The 23,993-nt window shown below is 44.4% G+C and overlaps 1 protein-coding gene across 1 annotated transcript; it reads right to left on the bottom strand.

Annotated features, from left to right (window-relative positions):
- Nucleotides 1-16,240: 16,240 nt before the first annotated feature.
- Nucleotides 16,241-19,503, bottom strand: LOC143988314 (bcl-2-related ovarian killer protein homolog A-like). Its single transcript, XM_077487781.1, has 2 exons — nt 19,029-19,503; nt 16,241-16,616 (listed from the first exon to the last, which is right to left on the bottom strand). The coding sequence occupies exons 1-2, from the start codon at nt 19,485-19,487 to the stop codon at nt 16,479-16,481; spliced, it is 597 nt and encodes a 198-aa protein (XP_077343907.1). The 5' UTR covers nt 19,488-19,503; the 3' UTR covers nt 16,241-16,478.
- Nucleotides 19,504-23,993: the final 4,490 nt, after the last annotated feature.

Below are 23,993 nucleotides of genomic sequence, written 5' to 3'. Positions count from 1 at the left end.
TGCAGTCGCTTTAAATCTAAGGGGTAGATCTGAAATGAGGGGAAGCTCTGCTAATTTTATCATCCAATAATGTGCAAGCTAAAATGCTGTTTTTTTATTTTCCTTGCATGTCCCCCTCGGATCTACAGCGACTTTACTTCCAAGTGCACTTGCAGTGCAAAGTGGATTTTCCTTTAGTAAATAACCCCCACAGTGTAAACAAGCCTTGCCATGCAGATAGAAATATATATATATATTAAACAAAGCAGGGGAAGGCCAGAATCCCTGAAAGTTTGTTATTGCTGTCTGTGTCCTTGTTGCGGATTTACCCTCATTTCCTATCTAGTAAATCTGTTGTTACTGGAGCAGGAAGAGAGCATAAATCTTATTAACGCTAGGTTCACACTTGAGCATTCTCTTAAAACGATCCACCTTGGCTAAGCTGCAGCTTTTAAATTTTCCTTTTTTGGCTGGATATACACTTTAAAGCCCAGCCCCAGCTAAAAATACTTTTATTTTCAGTTTTATAGCGGACAGAAGGTTTGGACATTCTTTTGGGTTTTGTTGTTCTCTATGCCCATATTTAGAAGATTTTTTCTCTTTTACTGTCTATTTGATGGTGTCATGCAGAATAGGGCACCCACCACCATTCAGCAGGACAGGTAGCGAGGGAAAATCTCCTCTTTGGGGATGCTGCAGTGAAAACATGCCAGAGTCTCCAACATTTCTCTACTTTATCAAGAACAAAAAAATTGTTCTGGTTGTCTGGTTTAGAAATTCTTCTCTGCATATTATATTGTATGTCCTTCCAATATTAAAATCTGAGACTAACATGTTAATAGCTTAACCACTTAAGGACCGGGCCACTTTTTCAGACTCTGTGTTTACAAGTTAAAAACACTTTTTTTGCAAGAAAATTACTTAGAACCCTCAAACATTATATATTTTTTTCCGAACACGCTAGAGAATAAAATGGCGGTCATTGCAATACTTTTTGTCACACTGTATATGCGCAACAGTCTTACAGCGCACTTTTATTGGAAAAAAAAAAGAAAACAGTTAGCCTAATTTATTTTTATATTGTGAAAGATAATGTTACGCCGAGTAAATTGATACCCAGCATGTCATGCTTCAAAATTGCACCCACTCGTGGAATGGCACCACAATTTTACCCTTAAAAATCTCCATAGGCGACATTTAAAAAATTCTACAGGTTGCATGTTTTAAGTTGCAGAGGTGGTCTAGAGCTAGAATTATTGCTCACGCTCTAACAATCACGGCGATATCTCACATGTGCCCCAAATCCACAATTGCTCAAAATTGATATGGTCCAGACATATTTGGACAGAATAAAGATGGATAAAGCACCTGGACCTGATGGCATTCACCCTCGGATCCTAAAAGAATTGAGCTCTGTAATTTTAGAGCCATTGTATCTAATTTTTAGGGACTCATTAATGACAGGAATAGTACCACTGGATTGGCGCAGGGCCAATGTGGTGCCTATATTTAAAAAGGGAACAAAGTCTTTACCAAGTAACTATAGACCTGTTAGTTTAACTTCTATAGTTGGGAAGATACTGGAGGGATTAATAAAAGACCACATAGACCAGTTCTTGCAGGAAAAAAATATTTTAAGTAACAGACAGCATGGATTCATGAAAGACAGAAGTTGTCAGACAAACCTGATTTCTTTTTATGAGGTGGTAAGTAAAACCTTGGACAGAGGGGTGGCGGTGGACGTGGTATACTTGGATTTTGCAAAAGCGTTCGATACAGTTCCGCACACACGGCTCATGTGTAAGGTAAAGTCTACAGGTTTGGAAATATCAGTTTGTAAATGGATAGAAAACTGGCTAAAAGACAGAATTCAGAGAGTAGTGGTTAATGATTCTTATTCTGAATGTTCTAAGGTTATCAGTGGTGTACCCCAAGGTTCAGTGCTGGGACCCTTACTTTTTAATATCTTTATAAATGATATTGGGTCTGGGATTAAAAGTAACATTTCCATGTTTGCAGGTGACACCAAGTTATGCAGTGGAATAACTTTCTTACAGGATGTCTCCAATTTACAAGCCGACCTCAATGCTCTGTCTAATTGGGCAACTATGTGGCAGATGAGGTTTAATGTTGATAAATGTAAAGTTATGCACTTGGGGGCTAAGAATATGCATGCATCATACATGCTAGGGGGAGTCCAACTGGGGGAATCCATAGTGGAGAAGGATCTGGGGGTTTTGGTAGATCATAAGCTCAATAATAGCATGCAATGCCAAGCTGCGGTTTCCAAAGCGAGCAAAGTCCTTTCCTGTATTAAGAGAGGTATGGACTCCAGAGAGAGAGATATCATTTTGCCCCTGTTCAAATCATTAGTAAGACCTCATCTGGAATATGCCATTCAGTTTTGGGCACCAGTTCTCAAAAAGGATATCGGGGAACTGGAGAAAGTGCAGAGAAGGGCAACCAAACTGATAAGAGGCATGGAGGAACTCAGCTATGAGGAAAGATTAGAGGAACTGAATTTATTCTTTGTTGATAAGAGAAGATTAAGGGAGGATATGATCAACATGTACAAAAATATAAGGGGTCCATATAGTGAACTTGGTGTTGAGTTATTCACTTTACAGTCAACAAAGAGGACAAGGGGGCACTCTTTACGTCTAGAGGAAAAGAGATTTCATCTCCAAATGCGGAAAGGTTTCTTCACAGTAAGAGCTGTGAAAATGTGGAATAGACTCCCTGCAGAGGTGGTTATGGCCAGCTCACTCGATTGCTTTAAGAAGGGCCTGGATTATTTCCTAAGTGTACATAATATAACTGGGTACTAACATTTATAGGTAAAGTTAATTGCATCATGCGCTGCTGTTTTTTTTTGCCTTCCTCTGGATCAACCGTGGGTATAGAATTGGGTATATGGGATTGTATGATATTATTATTAATTTTTTTTTTTGTGTGTGGTTGAACTTGATTGACATGTGTCTTTTTTCAACCTGACTAACTATGTAACTATGTGTGGTTTGACCACCGTGCTACTCAAGTATGCGTTCGCTTCTGTGCGTGAGCTTGTCGGGACGGGGCGCTTTAAAAAAAAAAAATTCTTATTTATTTTTAAACTGTTTTAAAAAAAAAAATGGGTCACTTTTATTCCTATTACAAGGAATGTAAACATCCCTTGTAATAGAAAAAAGGTTGACAGGACCTCTTAAATATGAGATATGGGGTCTCAGATGTCACATTTGGACTTAAAGGAATAAAAAAAAAAATTGTAATTTGAAAAAATGACATTGAAAAAATGTGCCTTTAAGAGGTGTGGGTGGAAGTGACTTTTGACGTTGCCCTGCCCTGCTACGATATGGAGACGTGTGGGGTCCATCTTAGCCTCACTTGTCTCCATACCAAGGAAGTGACAGGTCCCGATCGTCTCCGTCGCTGCCGACGGCTCCGGTAAGCTGCGGAGGGCACGGGAGAGTGGCGGGGGGGGGGGGGGTGGCAAATGCACCGCAGAGACCACCATTATTGTTTACCAAACCGCCGCCTGAAGAGATGGATACCTCGGTTGTGGCAGCAGCTACTGCAGTTACCGAGATATCCCTCTTCAAAAAAGGGACTACATCCCCGTGTGGCAGTAAGTGGTTAAAGCGTTTGTAAAGGCTAATTTGGAAAACAACAAATGTGTTAAACTTACCTGCCCTGTGCGATGGTATTGCACAGGGGGGCCCCAAACCCCCTTTTCTGGAGTCCCTTGCCGGCATTCCAGGTTCCTACTCTTCTCAGTGCATCACTATAGGAAGACTTCCTATAGTGGCGCACCTGTGCCAGGCTTTGTGCATCTATTGACACACACAGGGTGGCTCAGTTATGCCCGCCCATCTTCTGCCCACAGGATCTGATTGACCATTGGCTCCCCCTGCTGCCACTGTGAGCAGAGAGAGCTTCTGCAGATGGGCACAGTGCTGGATTGAGGTAGGACTCAGATAAGTATAAAAGGGTCAATGGGACAATACAAATACTTATGCATTTTTATGCATTAAAGGGGAAGCCCACCCTAACACTAAAATCTCGATATCTATGGGCAGCCACGATCTAAGACTAACCTATCTAGCCCTGTGAAGAATATATCGCTATACACACCTTTTCTGAAGCCGATCTGGTATGGTCCCATACTGAGCTGTCAGCGGCAGCTTTGCTGTGGAGGAGGCAGCCGACGACGGAAGCCCCATAGTAACTCTATAGGTGACGTCACTTCCCATTCACTTCACAGCCGTTGTGCTTCTGTCACTGGAGACCGGACTGGAGCGGCTTCAAAAAAGGTATGTATACATACAGCAGGCGTTCCCAGGGTTACAAACAAGATAGGGTCTGTAGGTTGTAGTTTGAATCTGTATGAAAGTCGGAACAGGTAAATTTTTTAAGTGTAACTCCAGCCAATTCCGCTCAAGCTTGGCTTGCATACGCACGTCACACAAAAGTTCTCTGAATATTCAACCGTCAAGAATGCGGTGAAGTACAACACTACGATGAGCCGAGAAAATTCAATGTTTCCGTGCATGCGTCAAATTGTTTCCGAGCATGCATAGGAATTTTGCGCATCGGAATTTGTACAGGCGATCGGAATTTCCGTTTGGAACTTTTTCTGACCGAAAAATTGAGAACCTGCTCTCAATCTTTTGCTGGCCGAAATTCCGCCAGCAAAAGTCCGATGGAGGATACACACGATCGCATTTTCCGACCAAAAGTTCTCATCTGACTTTTGCTGGTGGAATTTCCGATCATGTGTACGGGGCATTAGATTGTGGCTGCCAGTAGATGTAGCGATTTTAGTGTTAGAGCAGACTCCCCATTTAAGGTAAAAATGTTGAGCCAATTTCACACTGGCATCATCCGTTCAATCATCCATACGTTCCATTTCAACAGATCTGGATGTTAGCCATTCTGTTTGAAGAACCACAAGTGAATGGACGCAGTTGTAAATGGACGCGCATCAGTTTACATACGTTTGTCCATAGAAATTAATTGGTGTCTGTTTTTCATCTGTCAATGGATGGATGAAAAACATACAGATGGAACCCCCATGTAAAAGGGTCTTTAGAACCACTTTAAAATTAAACTAAGCATCCAGGTCTAGGATCTATAAAACAATGATTTTGTTTATGCTGGAAATGTCCTACATTAATGTGCAGAACAGTCGTCATCCTGGAATCAACAAAAAAAGATCCCACACTGGTCAGCTTTTCAAAAAGCACCACCATATATCTGAACCCTTCTCCGCCTTAGCTGATATGGCCTACACCGGCGTATAACATGCACCCCAAGTTTAGGAGGGAATTTAAAAGAAAAAAACTTTTAGGAGGGAAGTTTAAGAAAAAAACTTACATTTAAATGGCCATCAATGCAGCCTTATCAGTGTCATTTGCAGCCTTGTCAGTCATTTGCAGTCTTGTCAGCATCTTTGCCATTTAAAAATGGTGCAGCCGAGATACAGAGCGGATGGCCTGTATATCTCGGCGGTGCTCGGTAGCTCTCGGCCGTTCTTGGCGGCTTTCAGCTATTTTCAGCCACACTCGGCCGTTCTCAGCTATTTTCGGGCGCACTCGCCAGTTCTCTGCGGTTTTCAATTTCCGAAAGCCGCCGAGAGCGGCTAAGTGCGGCCGAAAATAGCCAAAAGCCACCGAGAATGGCAGAGAAGGTTAGAAATGGCGGGGGATCCACGATTTTCTCCTGATTTTAAGGGGAAAAGGGTGCATGTTATACGCCGATAAATACGGTATTTTTTTTTTTAATTGTCGCTCTTTTTTTGTTTATAGCTCAAAAAATAAAATTGCAGAGGTGATCAAATACCAACAAAAGAAAGCTCTATTTGTGGGAAAAAAAGGACGTAATTTTGTTTGGGTACAGCGTCGCACGACCACGCAATTGTCAGTTAAAGCAACGCAGTGCCCTATCGCAAAAAAATGGCCTAGTCAGGAAGTGGTTAAATCCTCCTGGGGCTGAAGTGGTTAAAGGTTATGGTTAAAGGTTATGTGCCTAGCTACAGAATCTCACAAAAGTGAGTACACCCCTCACATTTTTTAAAATATTTTATTATATCTTTTCATGTGACAACACTGAAGAAATTTTCAGAAATGTGACACTTTGCCACAATGTAAAGTAGTGAGTGTACAGCTTGTATAACAGTGCCAATTTGCTGTCCCCTCAAAGTAACTCAACACACAGCCATTAATGTCTAAACCACTGTCAACAAAAGTAAGTACACCCCTAAGTGAAAATGTGCAAATTGGGCCCAATTAGTCCTTTTCCCCTCCCCAATGCCATGTGAATCGTCAGTGTTACAAGATCTCAGGTGTGAATGGGGAGCAGGTGTGTTAAATTTGGTGTTATCTCTCTCACTCTGTCATACTGGTCACTGGAAGTTCAGCATGGCACCTCATGGCAAATAACTCTCTGAGGATCTGAAAAAAATAATTGTTGCTCTACATAAAGATGACATAGGCTATAAGAAGATTGCCAAGACCCTGAAACTGAGCTGCAGCACAATGGCCAAGACCATACAACGGTTTAACAGGACAAGTTCCACTCAGAACAGGCCTCACCATGGTCAACCAAAGAAGGTGAGTGCACATGCTCAGCGTCATATCCAGAGGTTGTCTTTGGGAAATAGACATATGAGGGCTGCCAGCATTGCTGCAGAGGTTGAAGGGGAGGGGGGTCAGCCTCTCAGTGCTCAGACCATACGCTGCACACTGCATCAAATTGGTCTACATGGCTGCCATCCCAGAAGGAAGCCTCTTCTAAAGATGATGCAAACAGTTAGTTGAAAACAGGCAGACTAAAGGACATGGCTTACTGGAACCATGTCCTGTGGTCTCATGAGACCAAGATAAACTTATTTGGTTCAGATGGTGTCAACTGTGTGTGGCGGCAACCAGGTGAGGAGTACAAAGACAAGTATGTCTTGCTTACAGTCAAGCATGGTGGTGGGAGTGTCTGAGGCTGCATGAGTGCTGCCGGTACTGGGGAGCTACAGTTTATTGAGGGAACCATGAATGCCAACATGTACTGTGACATACTAAATCAGAGCATGATCCCCTCCCTTCGGAGACTGGGCTGCAGGGCAGTATTCCAACATGATAACGACCCCAAACACACCTTCATGAAGACCACTGCCTTGCTAAAGAAGCTGAGGGCAAAAGTGATGGACTGGCCAAACATGTCTCCAGACCTAAACCCTATTGAGCATCTGTGGGGCATCCTCAAATGGAAGATGAAAGAGTGCAATGTCTCTAACATCCACCATCTCTGTGATGTCCTCATGGAGGAGTGTTAGAGGACTCCAGTGGCAACCTGTGAAGCTCTGGTGAACTCCATGCCCAAGAGGGTTAAGGCAGTGCTGGAAAATAATGGTGGCCACACAAAATGTAAGGGGTGTACTCACTTTTTTGAAATACTGTGTGTGTGTGTGTATATATATATATATATATATATATATATATAGCGCTACCCCCCTGAGGTCCGCTGGTTGAATTAGTATCCCACTGGTTGCCCCGACCCTGCAAGTCCTCTGACACCCTGGGTTCAGACATTTTCTGTCACTAACAAGGATTAAATAGACACACTACCAGGTGATGAACCAATAAGCTTTGTTTACTAATGTGTTAAAGGCAGTTAAAGGTGAACAACATAAACTTACATCCCATAGAAATACTTCAGGCAAAATATCATCGGTGATAAAACAGCCACAGCAGTGAATCATGTCGGGTAATCAAATATAAAGAATAATGAGACATTGACAGCCCTTAGGTAATCATATGTGGCCTATATGAACAGGCAGAAGAAGGACAGGGGAATGACTATTAACTATGGCAGAACACTCCCTTCTGTACCTCAACCCACAGGCGCAAGCAATAAATGAAGTGTCATAACATTCAGCAAACTGTTATACATTGTGGAATTTAACCTGCTCCCTCAGAGAGTTCTAGACAAATGCAGGCTCTATGAGCACAGCAAAAGAAATCCCTTATGCCCAATACACATGATCGGAATTCTCGTTGGAAAAAGCTCTGATGGTTTTCCCGTCGGAATTCCGACAGAATTTCGCTCAAAATGTCTTGCCTACACACGGTCACACCAAATTCCGATGGCCAATAACACCGCAAAATACAACATGTTCGACACCACTATAAACAGGAAGTTTAATGCTTCCGAGCATGCGTCAAATTGTTTCTGAGCATGCGTCAGAATTTTGAAGTGTCGGAATTGCATACACACGATCGAAAAATCCGATAGAAAGGTTTTCCGTCTGAATAATTAAGAACCGGCTCTTACTCCAAAGACCATCAGAAATGCCGACAGAAAAAGACCGATGGGCATACACAGTCACACGGTCGGAAAATCAGTTGAAAAGCTCCCATTGGACCGTTTCCATCAGAAATTCCGGCCGTGTGGACACGGCATTAGGATGGGGATGGGGGGGAGGTGTATTCCTGTGTTACAGAAATGAAGTTCTTTGGTCTTCAGCTAGCACTTAAGAGAGTTGTATTGGAATAGATACTGAATGGCAGAGCAAAGCAATTCAACTGGTTTAGCTTTAACAAGTAAAAAAGACAGAATCTTCCTGTGTTGTTTGAGTGCAGAGTGATCACTGTGATGGTTAACTTAAGGCACTGTATTCTGTTGTACTACAAGTAACAGCAATGTGAATGAGGAACAATGGTGCCTGTATACAGTGTCTATGTAACTGGATGAGTAGGTGCCCACTCACCGATACTGTAATTGATGATGCTGGTGGTTGAGGATAGTGCCTTTACAGGCTCTCCTTCAGGTTCCTGGCTCAGGGGATGGTGTCCGACGTCCATCGCACCGCGCCGTGGCCCACCTGGATCAGCTTCAGCATAATTTAGATAGAGCAGATGCGGCCTCCAGGCCGCTGTTGGACAGTAAGGCAGTGCTGTCTGCAGAGGCCCCAAGGATACACGTGGTGACTCTTCTTGCAAAGGCTGTGACTTGGCCACAGCAGATGAAGCTGATGAAGTCCCGTTTAGGACGATACACGTGCGGGAGGACCCTGGAATGTCACTGCAACCACCTTACTGCATTGTTTAAGTGAACTTCGTTCATCCATGCTTATAGTCCAGCACTAGTTGCAGTGCTCTGTATGTGAGTACCTGTCTTTTGGCAATAAAACTAGTTTTTTTTTATCTATACGGTCTGCACTATATATATTTTTCTATTTTATAATGTCCATATGGGGAGTTTGAGCCATCATTGATGACAACGCTGTGATATCCAAAGGAGCTGAGTTACATCTTTTTGATCCACCTGAATCCTGGTATATGACCACTGGCAGTGGTGAATGCTCCATTTGACCTATCTGTTCAGTCAGGGGTCAATTCTTTACCCACTTGAGATCCGCGCTATAGTCAAATGACGGCTACAGCGCGGATCTCCTTTTCCGGGACTACATCTATTGACGTCGTCCCGTGCACGAGCGGCCTGCGCGCCCCCTGAGGGGCGCGCGTGGCGCGCTCTGTGATCGGCGAGTCTACGAGACTCGCTTGATCACCGATCCCTGCAAGGGGTCGATCCCAACCCCTTATCACGTGATCAGCTGTCAGCCAATGACAGCTGATCATGTGATATAACGGAGCCGGTAATCGGCTATTATTCCTCCTCGCGCTGACAGCGCGAGGAGAAAAAAAACAAGCCGATCACCGGCGGCCGTGATCGGGGCATCAGTCTCGATCACGGCCAGCCCTGCTAGTGCCCACCTGCCCCCTGTCAGTGCCCACCTGCCCCCTGCAAGTGCCACATTAAAAAAAGTAAGTGCCCCCGTCAGTGCCACCCAGCAGTGCCCATAGTGCCACCCAGCAGTGCCCACAGTGCCACCCAGCAGTGCCCACAGTGCCACCCAGCAGTGCCACCCAGCAGTGCCCACAGTGCCACCCAGCAGTGCCCACAATCTGCCTTAACAAAGGTGCTGCACCCCAGTGCCACATATCCGTGCCCATCAGTGTCATCTACCAGTGCCCAGCAGTGCCGCCCATCAGTGCCCAGCAGTGCCACCTATCAGAGCCACCTATCAGTGCCCATCAGTCCCATCTATCAGTGGTACCTATCAGTGCCCATCCGTGCCACCCATCCGTGCCACCCATCCGTGCCATCTTATGTGCCCATCTTTGCCCATCAGTGCCGCCTTATCTGTGCCCATCGGTGCTGCCTTATCTGTGCCTATTTGTGCCGCCTTAACTATGCCTATCAGTGCCCACCAGTGCAGCCTATCAGTGCCCACCAATGCAGCCTATCAGTGCCCACCAATGCAGCCCATCAGTGCCCACCAGTGCAGCCTATCAGTGCCGCCTCATCAGCGCACTTCAATGAAGGAGAAAAATGACCCGTTTGCAACATTTTATAACAAACTATTAAACATGATTTTTTATTTTTTTTTGCATTTTTTTTGTTTGTTTAGCAAAAAATAAAACTCCGAGCTGTAATTAAATACCACCAAAAGAAAGCTCTATTTTTGGGAAAAAAATGATAAAAATTTCATTTGGGTACAGTGTTGTATGCCCGCGCAATTGTCATTCAAAGTGCATCAGCGCTGAAAGCTGAAAATTGGTCTGGGACTGAGGGGGGTTTAAGTGCCCAGTAAGCAAGTGGTTAAGGTGAGCGGTTTGACTGTCTGGTGGTGGGAGCACCTGTTTTCTGGTGATTAGGGATATCAGTATGCATTCTATCCACTGAGAAGAATGAAGGATTGTCGATCAGTACCATCATAGACTGTTCATTCACTTTGTATCATTTTCCTTTTTATGTTGTTGTTTATCTCGAGAGACTTTATATAGTACAAATAGGGGGGTTTGTTTCAGCGCTGCACTGCTCTGTTTATGATGTTTCTTTGAGGTTTTTGTTATATTTACCTTTAGTGTTCAGCTGCTCCGTTACTTATACTTTAAACAGAAAGTTTTTGTTTTGCGCTGACTGATTTTGCATTCAATATTGGCCACAGCACTCCCAGACAGAGAGACCCTGCATGCAGATCCAGGCCAGGGTCCCAAGAGAGTGATCCAAGCCTAGACCAACCCTTTTACAGGCTTTCCCAGCAGTCTGTTCTTTCTGCCCAGCTGTCTGGTAGCTGTAGTTCCAAATAGTTCAACTAAAGGGGAAATCCCAGCAGTCTGAACTACATGCCCCAAGATGCTTTGCTCTATCACTATATATATATATATATATATATATATATATATATATATATATATATAGGGTGAGCCAAAATGCTGGTATACATAACTCAGTTAATTTTATTTCCTATTTTTTATTTTTCATTTATTTTCTATTTCTTTTACTTTACAGGTATTGATAACTATATGGTCAAAAGTAGGTATACCGTACTGATGGGGTAATGTTTCATCTCTTGGGTTCAACATTCCTAGAAGCTGTCCCCAACACTGTGACACTGTTTAGTCCCTTAGGTGCTCAAAATGTCCTCCATCAACAACAGCAGCAACATTCCTGGATACTGTCCCTAATGCTGTGACACAGACTAACACAAAAGTTCAGGTTAGCATGTCCATGTCAATTCGTAATTTGTTGGGAAGTCAGTTGATGCCTGTCACATCACCCAGTCTGACTCTGGGGGAAGATTTTGTCAAGGTGACTTTGCACCGACTAAGCAAAATGAAGACGGGCACCATAATGTTGGAAGACAGAAGACAGAACATTTTTGTAATGTAGACCTACTTTTGGCCCACCATGAGTGTGTATATATACTGTAGAGTTGTAGCAGTGCCCCCCGTGGGGTCACTGAGTGTAGTAGTTCCACCTGTCACAATGCTCAGCCTGGCATTTACTTCCAGTCTTACATTCCCAGACAATGAACAGCCCATGAGCTTGTTTTTGATGTTTATTGAGGGATTTAACTTGGATAGGGAAAAGGGACATGGGATGCCCATGTAGCCAAGTCCTGAGCCTCTCTAGGCCTAATGGTGACCTCCAGAGTTAGGGATAGCAGACATCCTTCTGTGTAGAGTCATGGGGCATGGTGGGTTTAATGCAATGTAGATTAATGGGTTCCAGACACTTCTTGAATGCAAAGAGATTTATTTTCTCTTGAACAGAACTGTGGGAGAGAGAGTTAGGGCCAGGACACCTTTTAGTAGTTGCAATGTTAATTAGCAGACTCAGAGACTTCTAGAGGTAAACAGCCATGCAGGGAAAGGCACCCAGCCGTACACCACATCTGCATGTGTAGACATGCTGTCTCCTATGGCAACAATCTTGAATGGTTTTTAACAAAGGTTGTAAATAACTCTTTCACTTCCTCCACAATTTCCTTTTAGATCTTCAGTCAACTAAGCTCCCAGTCTATCACCCAGACCCGCCGATCCACTGTCACTGGATCTCCTGAGCTCTTCCAATCTTCTCACTGAGTATCTTCCCTAACCGTCAACCCTGCATCCCTGCACGGTCTCTGGCTTGGCACACAAAACTGCTCTGCAAGCATCACCTCCATTGGCCGGGTCCCTGGCTTGACACCTGCTGAAGTTTCCCAATTCTTCACCGTCTCCAGTTGGTGAGAATACTGCTCTGGTACTTGCTTTAGCTACTCACGGTGGTCCCTGGTACCAAGGTGGATGGTCCCTTAGTGGTGACAGCTTCCCCTCTACCTCCAACCATGACAGGTTCTCAGGCTGGCAAGACTGCAGTCCCAACCCTGCGCTGCTTTCATTCTTCTGGAAAGGTTCTCAGACAGCCTAGCAGCCAGATGTCTGGATAGGCCTCAGGCTCTGACCTAGCACCTCGGGGTAGTACAACACACGTCTACCCAGACAGCAGTTCAGGTGGCACAGAACCCTGATCACCTGACCTCACCCAAATAAATAGGCTCTCCCAGCAGGCCAAGGGAAACAAGAAGATCCCTGCCCATTGGCTGAGATACCCCATCTATTCCTAATCTGTCCTTGCAATGCGCTTGTCTTATCTAATGCTATCAGATACCCGGCTATCTAGTGACAGAAGAGAGAAGTGCAGCAATTCCAGAATTAGGGTGGAATCAATTGATCTCCTATCAATTGGCCAAGGTAACTATACCTGGCAGGTAAATTTGCTAGCAATAATGCCTAAACATCAGGGTGCTACACCCAGATAGTTGATCTTGCTACGTTGAACAAAGGATTCTGAATCTATATCGGCAGTCTCTAAAGCTCCATACTCCAGCACTTGAGTAAACTCCAATTTCTCTACTGTACAATCCTAGATTATTTGCACAGCTAGCACATGGTTAGGCCTCACTCTGAATAAGCCCTAAATGTTCAATATCCGTCACTTGCCGTCACTTGCTGGCAGGGGTCTGCAGTCCCCTTTGGTGTAGCAACCAATAGCGATGAAAGAGTACTTTTTGTGCTAGCTTAATCTTGGTGGACTACTGATCCCAGTCAGTCCTGAGCAAGTTCTGCCAACCCTCCTGGCCTCAGAAACTTGTAGCAACATCACAGACTCTTCCTCTGGCTCTACATCCACTCCTAGCATGTCTCTCCCAGATCTTCTCATGGTGCCTGTCACTCACCGACCCCGGAATGGATCCCTCCTGACAACTTGCCCAGCAATGTTCCCCGCTGTCCTTCTCCTGCTCCTGTTCAGGACACTTTTTGTTTGGGTTCCTTCCCAGCTCCCGAGCTCCTGGTCCAAGGTCACCCCCTCCCCCCCCAGAAAGGGGGCTCCCTCAATGGTCCTGACAGCCTAACACTCCATTTCTTAGTTTTTCCACCTGACAACTCCTCCTCCTGCATGCTGACCCTGAGTATATATAGAAGGCCTACCCCCTGTCAATCCTAGTTGGGGATTGGTTAGGGCTCCCAGATACACCCCATGCCTCTCTAATCCTCTATCCCCACCTCTATTTAAGAACCTTCTGAAAACCAGAGAGATGAAGCCACATGTCAGTCACCTGCTGCTACTCTCAAACCACTCCCAGCCCCCAGATCAAAAAACTCACTGCTAGGCCTGTTTAACTTTACCTGCACTGGCTGTAAAAACAAAACAACTACCTTAGCACATCCTACCTGAGGTAGAGGGTGCTACACAGTATATATAGATAGAGAGAGAGAGAAAAAGCAAACTCAATGAAAAAAACAAAATAAAGTTGACCCAAAATTATAGTTTCCCTTTATGGTAAAATTATATACAGTGCCTTGAAAAGGTATTCATGCCCCTTGAAATTTTCCAAATTTTGCCATGTTACAACCAAAAATGTAAATGTCTTTTATTGGGATTTTATGTGATAGACCAATACAAAGTGACGCATAATTGTGAAGTAAAAGGTAAATGATAAATGGGTTTCAACATTAAAAAAAAAAAAATCTGAAAAGTGTGGCGTGCATTTGTATTTAGCCCCCTTTACTCTGATACCCCTAACTAAAATCTAGTGGAACCGCTTTCCTTCAGAAGTCACCTAATTAGTAAATAGAGTCCACCTGTGTGTAATTTATTCTCAGTATAAATACAGCTGTTCTGTGAAGTCCTCAGAGGTTTGGTAGAGAACCTTAGTGCACAAACAGCATCATAAAGGCCAAGGAACACACCAGACAGGTCAGGGATAACGTTGTGGAGAAGTTTAAAGCAGGATGAGGTTATAAAAAAATATCCTAAGCTTTAAACATCTCACAGAGCACTCTTTAATCCGTTGTCTGAAAATGGAAAGAGTATGGCACAACTGTAAACCTACCAAGACATGGCCATCCACCTAAACTGACAGGCCAGGCAAGGAGAGCATTCACCAGAGAAGCAGTCAAGAGGCCCATGGTAACTTTGAAAGAACTGCAGAGATGCACAGCTCAGGTGGAAGAATCTGTCCATAGATCAACTATTAGTTGTACTCTCCACAAATCTTGGCAATATGGATGAGTGGCAAGAAGAAAGCCATTGTTGAAAGAAAGTCTCATTTGCAGTTTGTGAGAAGCCATGAGGGGGACACAGCAAACATGTGGAAGAAGGTGCTCTGGTCAGATGAGAAAAAATTTAACGTTTTGACCTAAAAGCAAAATGCTGTGTGGCAGAAAACCAACACTACACGTCACACCATTCCCAATGTAAAACATGGTGTTGGCAGCATCATGTTGTGGGGATGCTTTTCTTCAGCAGGGACAGGGAAGCTGGTTAGAGTTGATGGGTAGATGGATGGAGCCAAATGCAGGGCAATCTTATGCTGCGTACACACAACCAGACTTTTTGACAGCAAAGGTCCGATGGAACGAGTCCATCAGACAATTCGATTGTGTGTGGGCTCCATCGGACCTTTGCTTGCCAAAAATCCAGCAGACTTTAGAAATAGAACGTTTTAAATTTTTCCACCGTTCGTGTGTATGCTAGTCCGATGGACAAAAACCGACGCTAGGGCAGCTATTGGCTACTGGCTATGAACTTCCTTATTCTAGTCCGGTCGTACGTCATCACGTTTGAATCCGTCGGACTTTGGTGTGATTGTGTTTGGCCAAGTCTGCTCATTCGGAAAGTGCGTCGGAACTCTGCCAAAAGTCAGTCGGAAAGACCGTCGGACCTAGTCCCTCAAAAAGTCTGGTCGTGTGTACGTGGCATTAGAAGAAAACCTGTTAGGGTTTGCAAAAGACTTGAGACTGGGGCAGAGGTTCACCTTGCAGCAGGGACAACACCTCTAAACATACAGCCAAAGCTGCAATGGAATGGTTTAGATCAAAGCATATCCATGTGGTAGAATGGCCCAGTCAAAGTCCAGACCTAAATCCAATCACTGGCAAGACTTGAAAATTGCTGTTCACAGACACTCTCTGTCCAATCTGACAGAGCTTGAGCTATTTTGCAAAGAAGAATGGGCATAAAATGTCACTCTCTAGATATGCAAAGCTGGTAGATACATACCCAAAAAGACTTGCAGCTGTAATTGCAGCAAAAGGTGGTTCTACAAAGTATTGACTCAGGGGGGCTGAATACAAATGCACGCCAAACTTTTAACATATTAATTTGTAAAAAAAAATGAAAAACATTTATCATTTCCCCTCCACTTCACAATTATGTGCCACTTTGTGTTGGTCTGTCACATAAAATCCCAATAAAATACATTTACAATTTTGGTTGTAACGTGACAAAATGTGGAACATTTCAAGGGGTATGAAACTTTTTCAAGCCACTGTATTTCTAGATTTTCAAGCATTTCAAGTTAGTGATAACACAAGGCACAAGGTCATGTGTGAAACATGGCTCAGTTAAAGGAAAATAGTATTAGCCATTATATAACTGCATTATAGTTGTACTGTAATGACGGTAGAGGAAAACAAGTGTGTAATCAGGATTGTCATAATAAATAATTAACAAAAAGTTAAAAGTGAAAATGAGCTGGTTAAAAAATGGACAAAATAGAGCTGGTCTTTGTTTTTCACTAGAGTAAAAACCAGTCATTGCGCAACGTTTACTAGATGTAGAGTTGCCACGCATCCACCCAAGAGCAGTATGCAGATGTGTCCAGCAGCCAGAAATCAAAGTGATGCCATCTTTCTTTTCCACAGACAGTGAGTCAGTAATAGAGCCAGCAGTGCTATGAGAACAGCTAAGCATATCTGTAACACTTTGCCCTCCACATTTTCCTTTTCATGGTACCGTTCGGTGAAACCCACCTGGAGAGGGGAAAAACACAAAGAGATCACATGTAAATATGCTTAGCAAAGCAGCAAGCTTGTGATATAGGCTAGGTTGATTGCAAGTTGATTGTAGGGGCAGAGCATCTCTGGATACAGATAGGCAAGAGTGTCAGTGGGAGGAAGAAGTCTTCCTAAGCACTGGTGGTCAGTAGGGGCTAGAATTACCCCCAAGCATTGTATTCCAACCCCCCAGCATTATTCCTCATCTCCAGCATTAGACCACCTTTCCTAGCATTGATCCCCACAAGTATTGGTTCAGCAGACCCTTACCTGTATTATTTCTCTGTTCCCCATGCTGCTTCCCTTCTGGATGACATCAGTGCTAGTAACTATAAAGATCCTGTAGGGTAGGAGGTCACCACCAGCATAGATCAGGTACTGGGTGCTAGATCAAGCGTTCCAGCACCAGGCATCCGGATGTGTCCTGAACCCATGAGATTTTGTTGCAAGAAAAGACAGTTCCATGGGATCTTGGACAGATGGGAGATGTGCCTTACCTGGATCCTGCACACTTAACCCTCCACTACCATTAACACCTAAAATCCCTTTACCTTAACACTATAAAAGATTTGGTGAATGAATGTGACACACAGTACAACTCCAACAAAACTTGACGTATTCTGTGTAATATAATTATCTCATATGATCACAAGCACCGTCTAGTGGCCATAATGTTGCTGTTTTTTGACGGAGGTATTTTTATTGAACTATGGCCACTAGATGGCATTTATGATCTTACATGATTAATTATATTACACAAAATATAGCAAGTTTCAATGGACTAATTTAATTGTGTTATATTTATTCAGCTAACTTTTTATACATAGACAACTTAAACCCAAACCGAATAACATTTAGGGGTCTGTTTATCAATGTTTTAAACAAAACTTCACCTATTTTTCACATGTAATTTCATATTAAAAAAATTAGTTAATGTTGGGTGAAAGTTGTGTAAATCTTGGGTGAAAACGTTGATAAATAGATGCTCAAGTAATAAAAAAAAAATTTAATCTCTGTTTTATTATTTGTTGTATCCATTTTTTTGCAGCCCCTTCCTGTTTACATGCATACACTTAAGCAATGTCTGCATGGCATTTCTCTGTGCTGATTTCCTAATGGTGACAACAGCAGTGTTCAGTGGGTCACTTGTAGTGTCCATCGGAAGCCTATGTGACATAGTGACACCCAACACACACACACAAGCACAAATAGTAGTGCCTGAGCAACAGACTTTAAGGCAGGGTTGTTAAACTAAATTTGTTTTCAATGAATTTTATTTTCAAGTTAGATTCAGAGTTCATGAGTGTGTTACGACAGAGTGTAGTGCCAGGGATGCCCTATGCACACAGTGCAGAGTTCAGGGGTGCGCTATGTACAAAGTGCAGGGTTTAGGGGTGCACTACATACAGCATGCAGGGTTCAGGAATGTGCTATGGGTTTAGGGTTGCGCTATGTACAGAGTGCAGAGTTCAGGAGTATGCTACATACAGAGTGTAGAGTTCAGGATTACACTACGTACAAAGGACAGAGTTCAGGAGTAAGTCATGTACAGAGTGCACTGTGCACAGTGTGTAACCCCAATCCCCACCCCCTCAAAGCTTACTCGCATCTCCCTCTCCTACCTGGCTTGGCGCTAGTACCTCCCTGTTTAGGTGGGTCTACAACCTCTGTATTCGTCTCTAGTACTCTACTGTGTAGGCAGCCCACCTTGCAGGGAGATTGCTCTCTCTTTTGGCCCTATATTTGAAATATGTGCTTTAATTCAAGACCACCAGCATATTTCCTAAATTTCTGGGATAAGTGACTTCTTTTTCGCTTGAAGGTTGCAGACAAAGGGCATACCTCTGCTGTGACCACAGCTACACATACAATGAAGAATACACAACACTTTTTTTTAAAGGTCTGATTAATTAAAGCCCTTGCAGCTGAAAGCTTTTCTCAGGCGCTTTAGAGGTGCTATTTTTAGTGCTAAAGCACCTGAAAAACGCCTCCAGTGTGAAAGAGGTCTAAGAGGGACCACTGAGGAAAGAAAGAGGACTTCGGGTTTCAACTAAAACAGCAGCCAGCAGCACAAGGGACAATTCTCACTGAATATAAGTACCATCCGCTGTGCTGATTTTAGAACACAAATTGAACTAAAGAGTATGTGTGCAAATACATTTAAAGGGAACCTGTCATAAGAAAAATAGTTGCTCTCATTTAAAAATGCTTGTGGCTTGACCATCGGGTTGGCTTTAGTAGTTAGCACATCACTGACCCTGAAAAAGTATGCAGCCAGTAAAGATGAAGGATAAGCATAAATATCGTCAGAAAATAGATGACAATAGCAGTACCTTTATTTCTCCTTACACGACAGATTCCCTTTAACTCAGTCCAGCTAGTACTCACCCATCCGTCTTTTGCCCTAATTACAGGGCAAATATTTTCCTCCATGTAGTGGCCAACTCTTTCAGCCAAAGGTTCCAGAACCTTCTCCATCCCATTTTCTTTGCAGTGGATGGCCATTTGACCAGCTAGGACATAGACAGATAGGACCATGCTCCACGGTATGTCAAGTGGATATCCTGTCTGTCTCTTTTGTCGGTCCCAGAATTCTCTCATGTTGTCATCTATTGTCTGAATAAGGAGGTCACAGGCTGTGTCTTCTGTAACACCTCTAAAGACTCGAGGCCAACGCTTGAAAAAGATGGGAAACTTTTCCACAAGCTCATCGCCTGCAAAACGCAATGCACAGGCCGCTGGAGAAGGTGCTGGTCCCGTGACTCTCCCTGTCACATAACCAATATAATCGTGGGATAGCTCATAGGCCTCTCTGACTACAGGATCTGTGTGCGTAGCTTCAGCCATGTATATTCCTGATGAAGTGTATTTATAGGACATAGACATCATCTACTAAAAATAACAGAAGCACTGAGAGAGCCTGGCCTTCTGTGTATAAAGCAGTCATGTCATACTGGGTTTTCTGAGCCTTTGTGATCCTCTCGCTTCTTCTTTGCAGCCCCTGGTGCCTGTTGAGGTTTCTATATGGAATGTGCTGATATGGTTTAGCACCTGAACTATACGATTTATGTCTTCAATGCTATAACCAATAAATCAGAAAACTTATCAGGGGAAGCAAACTAGCACTACTAAAGTGTTTTCATTTCATCAGAACTTTAAATGAAAATAACCCAACAGTAAATATTGACAGGGAAAAGGGGAAGTAAGGAAGAAAAATAAAAAAAAGGAAATAAAAGGACCTTCACATAAAAGACCTCAAAAGAAAAAATGTGGGTTCAGTTGGACTTTTTAGGCATAAAGAAAGTTGTGAACACAACCAGTATATTCAAAAAGAATTATTTCTATTTATTTTAAAAAAAAGAAAAACAATTTTTTAAAAAGAACAGGGAAAAGTTCAATTTCCTTTTTACACAAAAAAAAAGGGAAAATGTTTCCTCCTTAAAACTACACATTTAAGACCTAATTGACATCCTATCAGACATAGTAAAATCCATTTCAAATTTCCAAAAAGGAAAGAAAAAAACAAAACATATATCTATACAAATATAGGATCAAGGATATCAATCATACAGTCAACGATTACATATATTTTTGGTGCTCTACATGTTTCGCGTCTACGATGACGCTTCTTCAGGAGCTGATAATAATGTTCTAAATTCTAAGGAGAGAATATAAATAAGTAAAAAAAACATATATGTGTATAAAATACTAGAAAGAAAAAAACACACATCTATAAACATTCGTGTACATAAAATACATATATCCAAATATATATAACATATTTCGTTATATCACCCATCGAGCTACTAAGGTGTTAAAAAAAAAAAAAAAAAAGGGGGAAAAAGGGGGAGGGAAATTTCCTGAGACCACAATGTGGGGGCGGATATAACATTCTTATTTAGTACCATATAGTATCAAACACTCGATACTCAAAAAGTTTTGTGTAATCAATCGTACCAACTTCCTCCTTTGGAAACGGTGATCTCCCTATTTGGGACACACTTTACGAAGGAATGTAAGTATCGAGTGTTTGATTTGAGTGTATCGAGTGTATGTGACAAACAATATGTCAATCATGTGAAAAAATAGATATGCAACTAAAACGCCTATTGATCATTGCCAGAAAACAACACATATTGTAAAAAAGCAAAATGTATCTAACATAAACTCAACCACAAATATAGAAGAAAGAAGCGCTTTTCAGAGAGTAATACATCCAGCCACAGCTGACATCTATCCTCAACCAGCAAACCTCAGACTGGCTGTGTGCAATTCTCAATGTTAGAGTACAAACTCACAGCAAGTCGACATCATTGGGGTATAGCTTCCTCTGCCCCTTTGTGTGTTATGTCCTGTCACAGGACTTTTTCATAAGGTGGGTGTTCAATACCGTCAGTCGGCTGTAGAGAAAAACACAACGCCAGAGATCATGGGTACAAAAAACTATATTTGACCCCCACAGAATTTTTTTTTTCTCTTTCTCTCTTTTTTTTTTTACAGAAATGGGTGTGGCAGATGTATAGCTTGTGTAACCACCATGGGTAACATGAGGAGGAGAAAATAATTTATGGCCTCTGCCCTGCAACAAAATACTTTATTTCTTGTACCACTGAAGGAGTGGTACACATGCTGGAGTGCCTTTGTGACCTCTATTATGTGGGGAGAATATCAAGATCTTTAGGGGTTCACCTGAGGGCACACATACTATATCAAGAAAAGGTAAAAAGAAACAGCATCTCACAGCATTTTAAAACACACCATCACAAAGGCCCCAGTAGACTGAAATTTGTGGATTGAAAAGATGGTAAGATAGTAGAGAGGGGTAATTTTATCAGGCAGCTAAACAGAAAGGAGTCACATTGGATTTATGAAACTAAAGTTTTCTCTCTTTTAGGTTTAAACACTATGACCTTAAAGTGGATGTAAACCCTCACATATACCCAGTGAAGTGACTAGCCTCAGAAGATACACAGAGATTAAACAAATCCTCCTACATATGTTTTACTAATTTATCTGCAGCACTCTCTTCCTTATACTCCTTCAAAAGGGCAGAAAAGTGTTAACATCCTTCTTCATCTGTCTGGAGCACAGAGGAGGGGTGGAGAGGATGTAGTTACAGTATGTTAGAGGTTATTGGCAGAAGAACTGTGTTGTGAACAGGGGCGGACTGACAACTCATGGGGCCCATGGGCAATAGAAGATCATGGGGCCCCCTTGATCCCAACACTCAAGCTACACCTGCACAGGGGAACACTGGAGGGAGAACGCACACAGGCGGACACTGGGGGGAGAATGCGCACACAGGGGGACACTGGGGGGAGAACGCATACACAGGGGGACACTGGGGGGAGAACGCACACACAGGGGGACACTGGAGGGAGAACACACACACAGGGAGACACTGGAGGGAGAATGCACACACAGAGGGACACTGGGGGGAGAACGCACACACAGGGGGACACCGGAGGGAGAACGCACACACACAGGAACACTAGAGGGAGAATGCACACACACACAGGGGGACACTGGAGGGAGAATGCACACACACACACACAGGGGGACCCTGGAGGGAGAACGCACACACAGGGGGACACTGGGGGGAGAAAACGCACACACAGGGGGACACTGGAGGGAGAACACACACACAGGGGGACACTGGAGGGAGAACACACACACAGGGGAACACTGGAGGGAGAACACACACAGGGGGACACTGGAGGGAGAACACACACACGAGGGACACTGGAGGGAGAATGCACACACAGGGGGACACTGGAGGGAGAACGCACACACAGGGGAACACTGGAGGGAGAACACACACACACATGGGGAACACTGGAGGGAGAACACACACACGAGGGACACTGGAGGGAGAATGCACACACAGGGGGACACTGGAGGGAGAACGCACACACGGGGTGACACTGGAGGGAGAACGCACACATGAGGGGGACACTGGAGGAAGAACGCACACACACAGGGGGACACTGGAGGGAGAACGCACACACACAGGAACACTAGAGGGAGAACACAAACACACACAGGGGGACATTGGAGGGAGAACGCATACACACACACAGGGGGACACTGGAGGGAGAATGCACACACAGGGGGACACTGGAGGGAGAACACACACACAGGGGGAAACTGGAGGGAGAACGCACACACACACAGGGGGACACTGGAGGGAGAACACACACACGGGGGGACACTGGAGGGAGAACGCACACACAGGGGGACACTGGAGGGAGAACGCACACACACACACACACACAGGGGGACACTGGAGGGAGAACGCACACACACACAGGAACACTGGAGGAAGAACGCACACACACACAGGGGGACACTGGAGGGAGAACGCACACACACACACACACAGGGGGACACTGGAGGGAGAATGCACACACACACACAGGAGGACATTGGAGGGAGAATGCACACACACACACAGGAGGACATTGGAGGGAGAATGCACACACACACACACAGGGGGACACTGGAGGGAGAATGCACACACACACACGGGGGACACTGGAGGGAGAACGCACACACAGGGGGACACTGGAGGGAGAATGCACACAAAAGGGGACACTGGAGGGAGAACGCACACACACACAGGGGGACACTGGAGGGAGAACACACAGGGGGACACTGGAGGGAAAACGCACCCACAGGGGGACACTGGAGGGAAAATGCACACACACACACACACAGGAACACTGGAGGGAGAACATGCACACACACGGGGACACTGGAGGGAGAACGCACACACAGGGGGACACGCATACAGGAGGACACGCACACTGGAGGATACACACACAGGGGGACATGCACTCAGGAGGACACGCACACAGGGGGACACGCACACAGGGGGACACGCACACAAGAGGACATGCACACTGGAGGACACTCACACAGGGGGACAGTCACACAGGGCGACACGCACGCAGGGGGACACTCACACAGGAGGACACGCACACAGGGGGACACGCACACAGGGGGACATGCACACAGGGGGACATGCACACAGGAGGACACTTACACAGGGGACACTCACACAATAGGACATGCACACAGGGGGACATGCACACAGGAGGACACGCACACAGGGGGACACTCACACAGGAGGACACGCACACAGGGGGACACGCACACAGGGGGACACGCACACAGGAGGACATGCTTACAGGGGGACATGCATACAGGGCACATGCACACAGGAGGATATGCACACAGAGGGACACGCACAAAGGGGGCCACGCACAAAGGGGGACACGCACAAAGGGGAACACGCACACAGGGGGACACGCACACAGGGGGACATGCACACAGGGGGATATGCACACAGGG

This window comes from Lithobates pipiens, unplaced genomic scaffold (assembly GCF_037356315.1).
Source record: "Lithobates pipiens isolate NorthernLeopardFrog02 unplaced genomic scaffold, aLitPip1_a1.2 Scaffold_1, whole genome shotgun sequence".
Lineage (NCBI taxonomy): Eukaryota > Metazoa > Chordata > Amphibia > Anura > Ranidae > Lithobates > Lithobates pipiens.
Note: the sequence above shows the minus strand (reverse complement) of the source record. Positions and strands in the feature narration are given on the sequence as shown.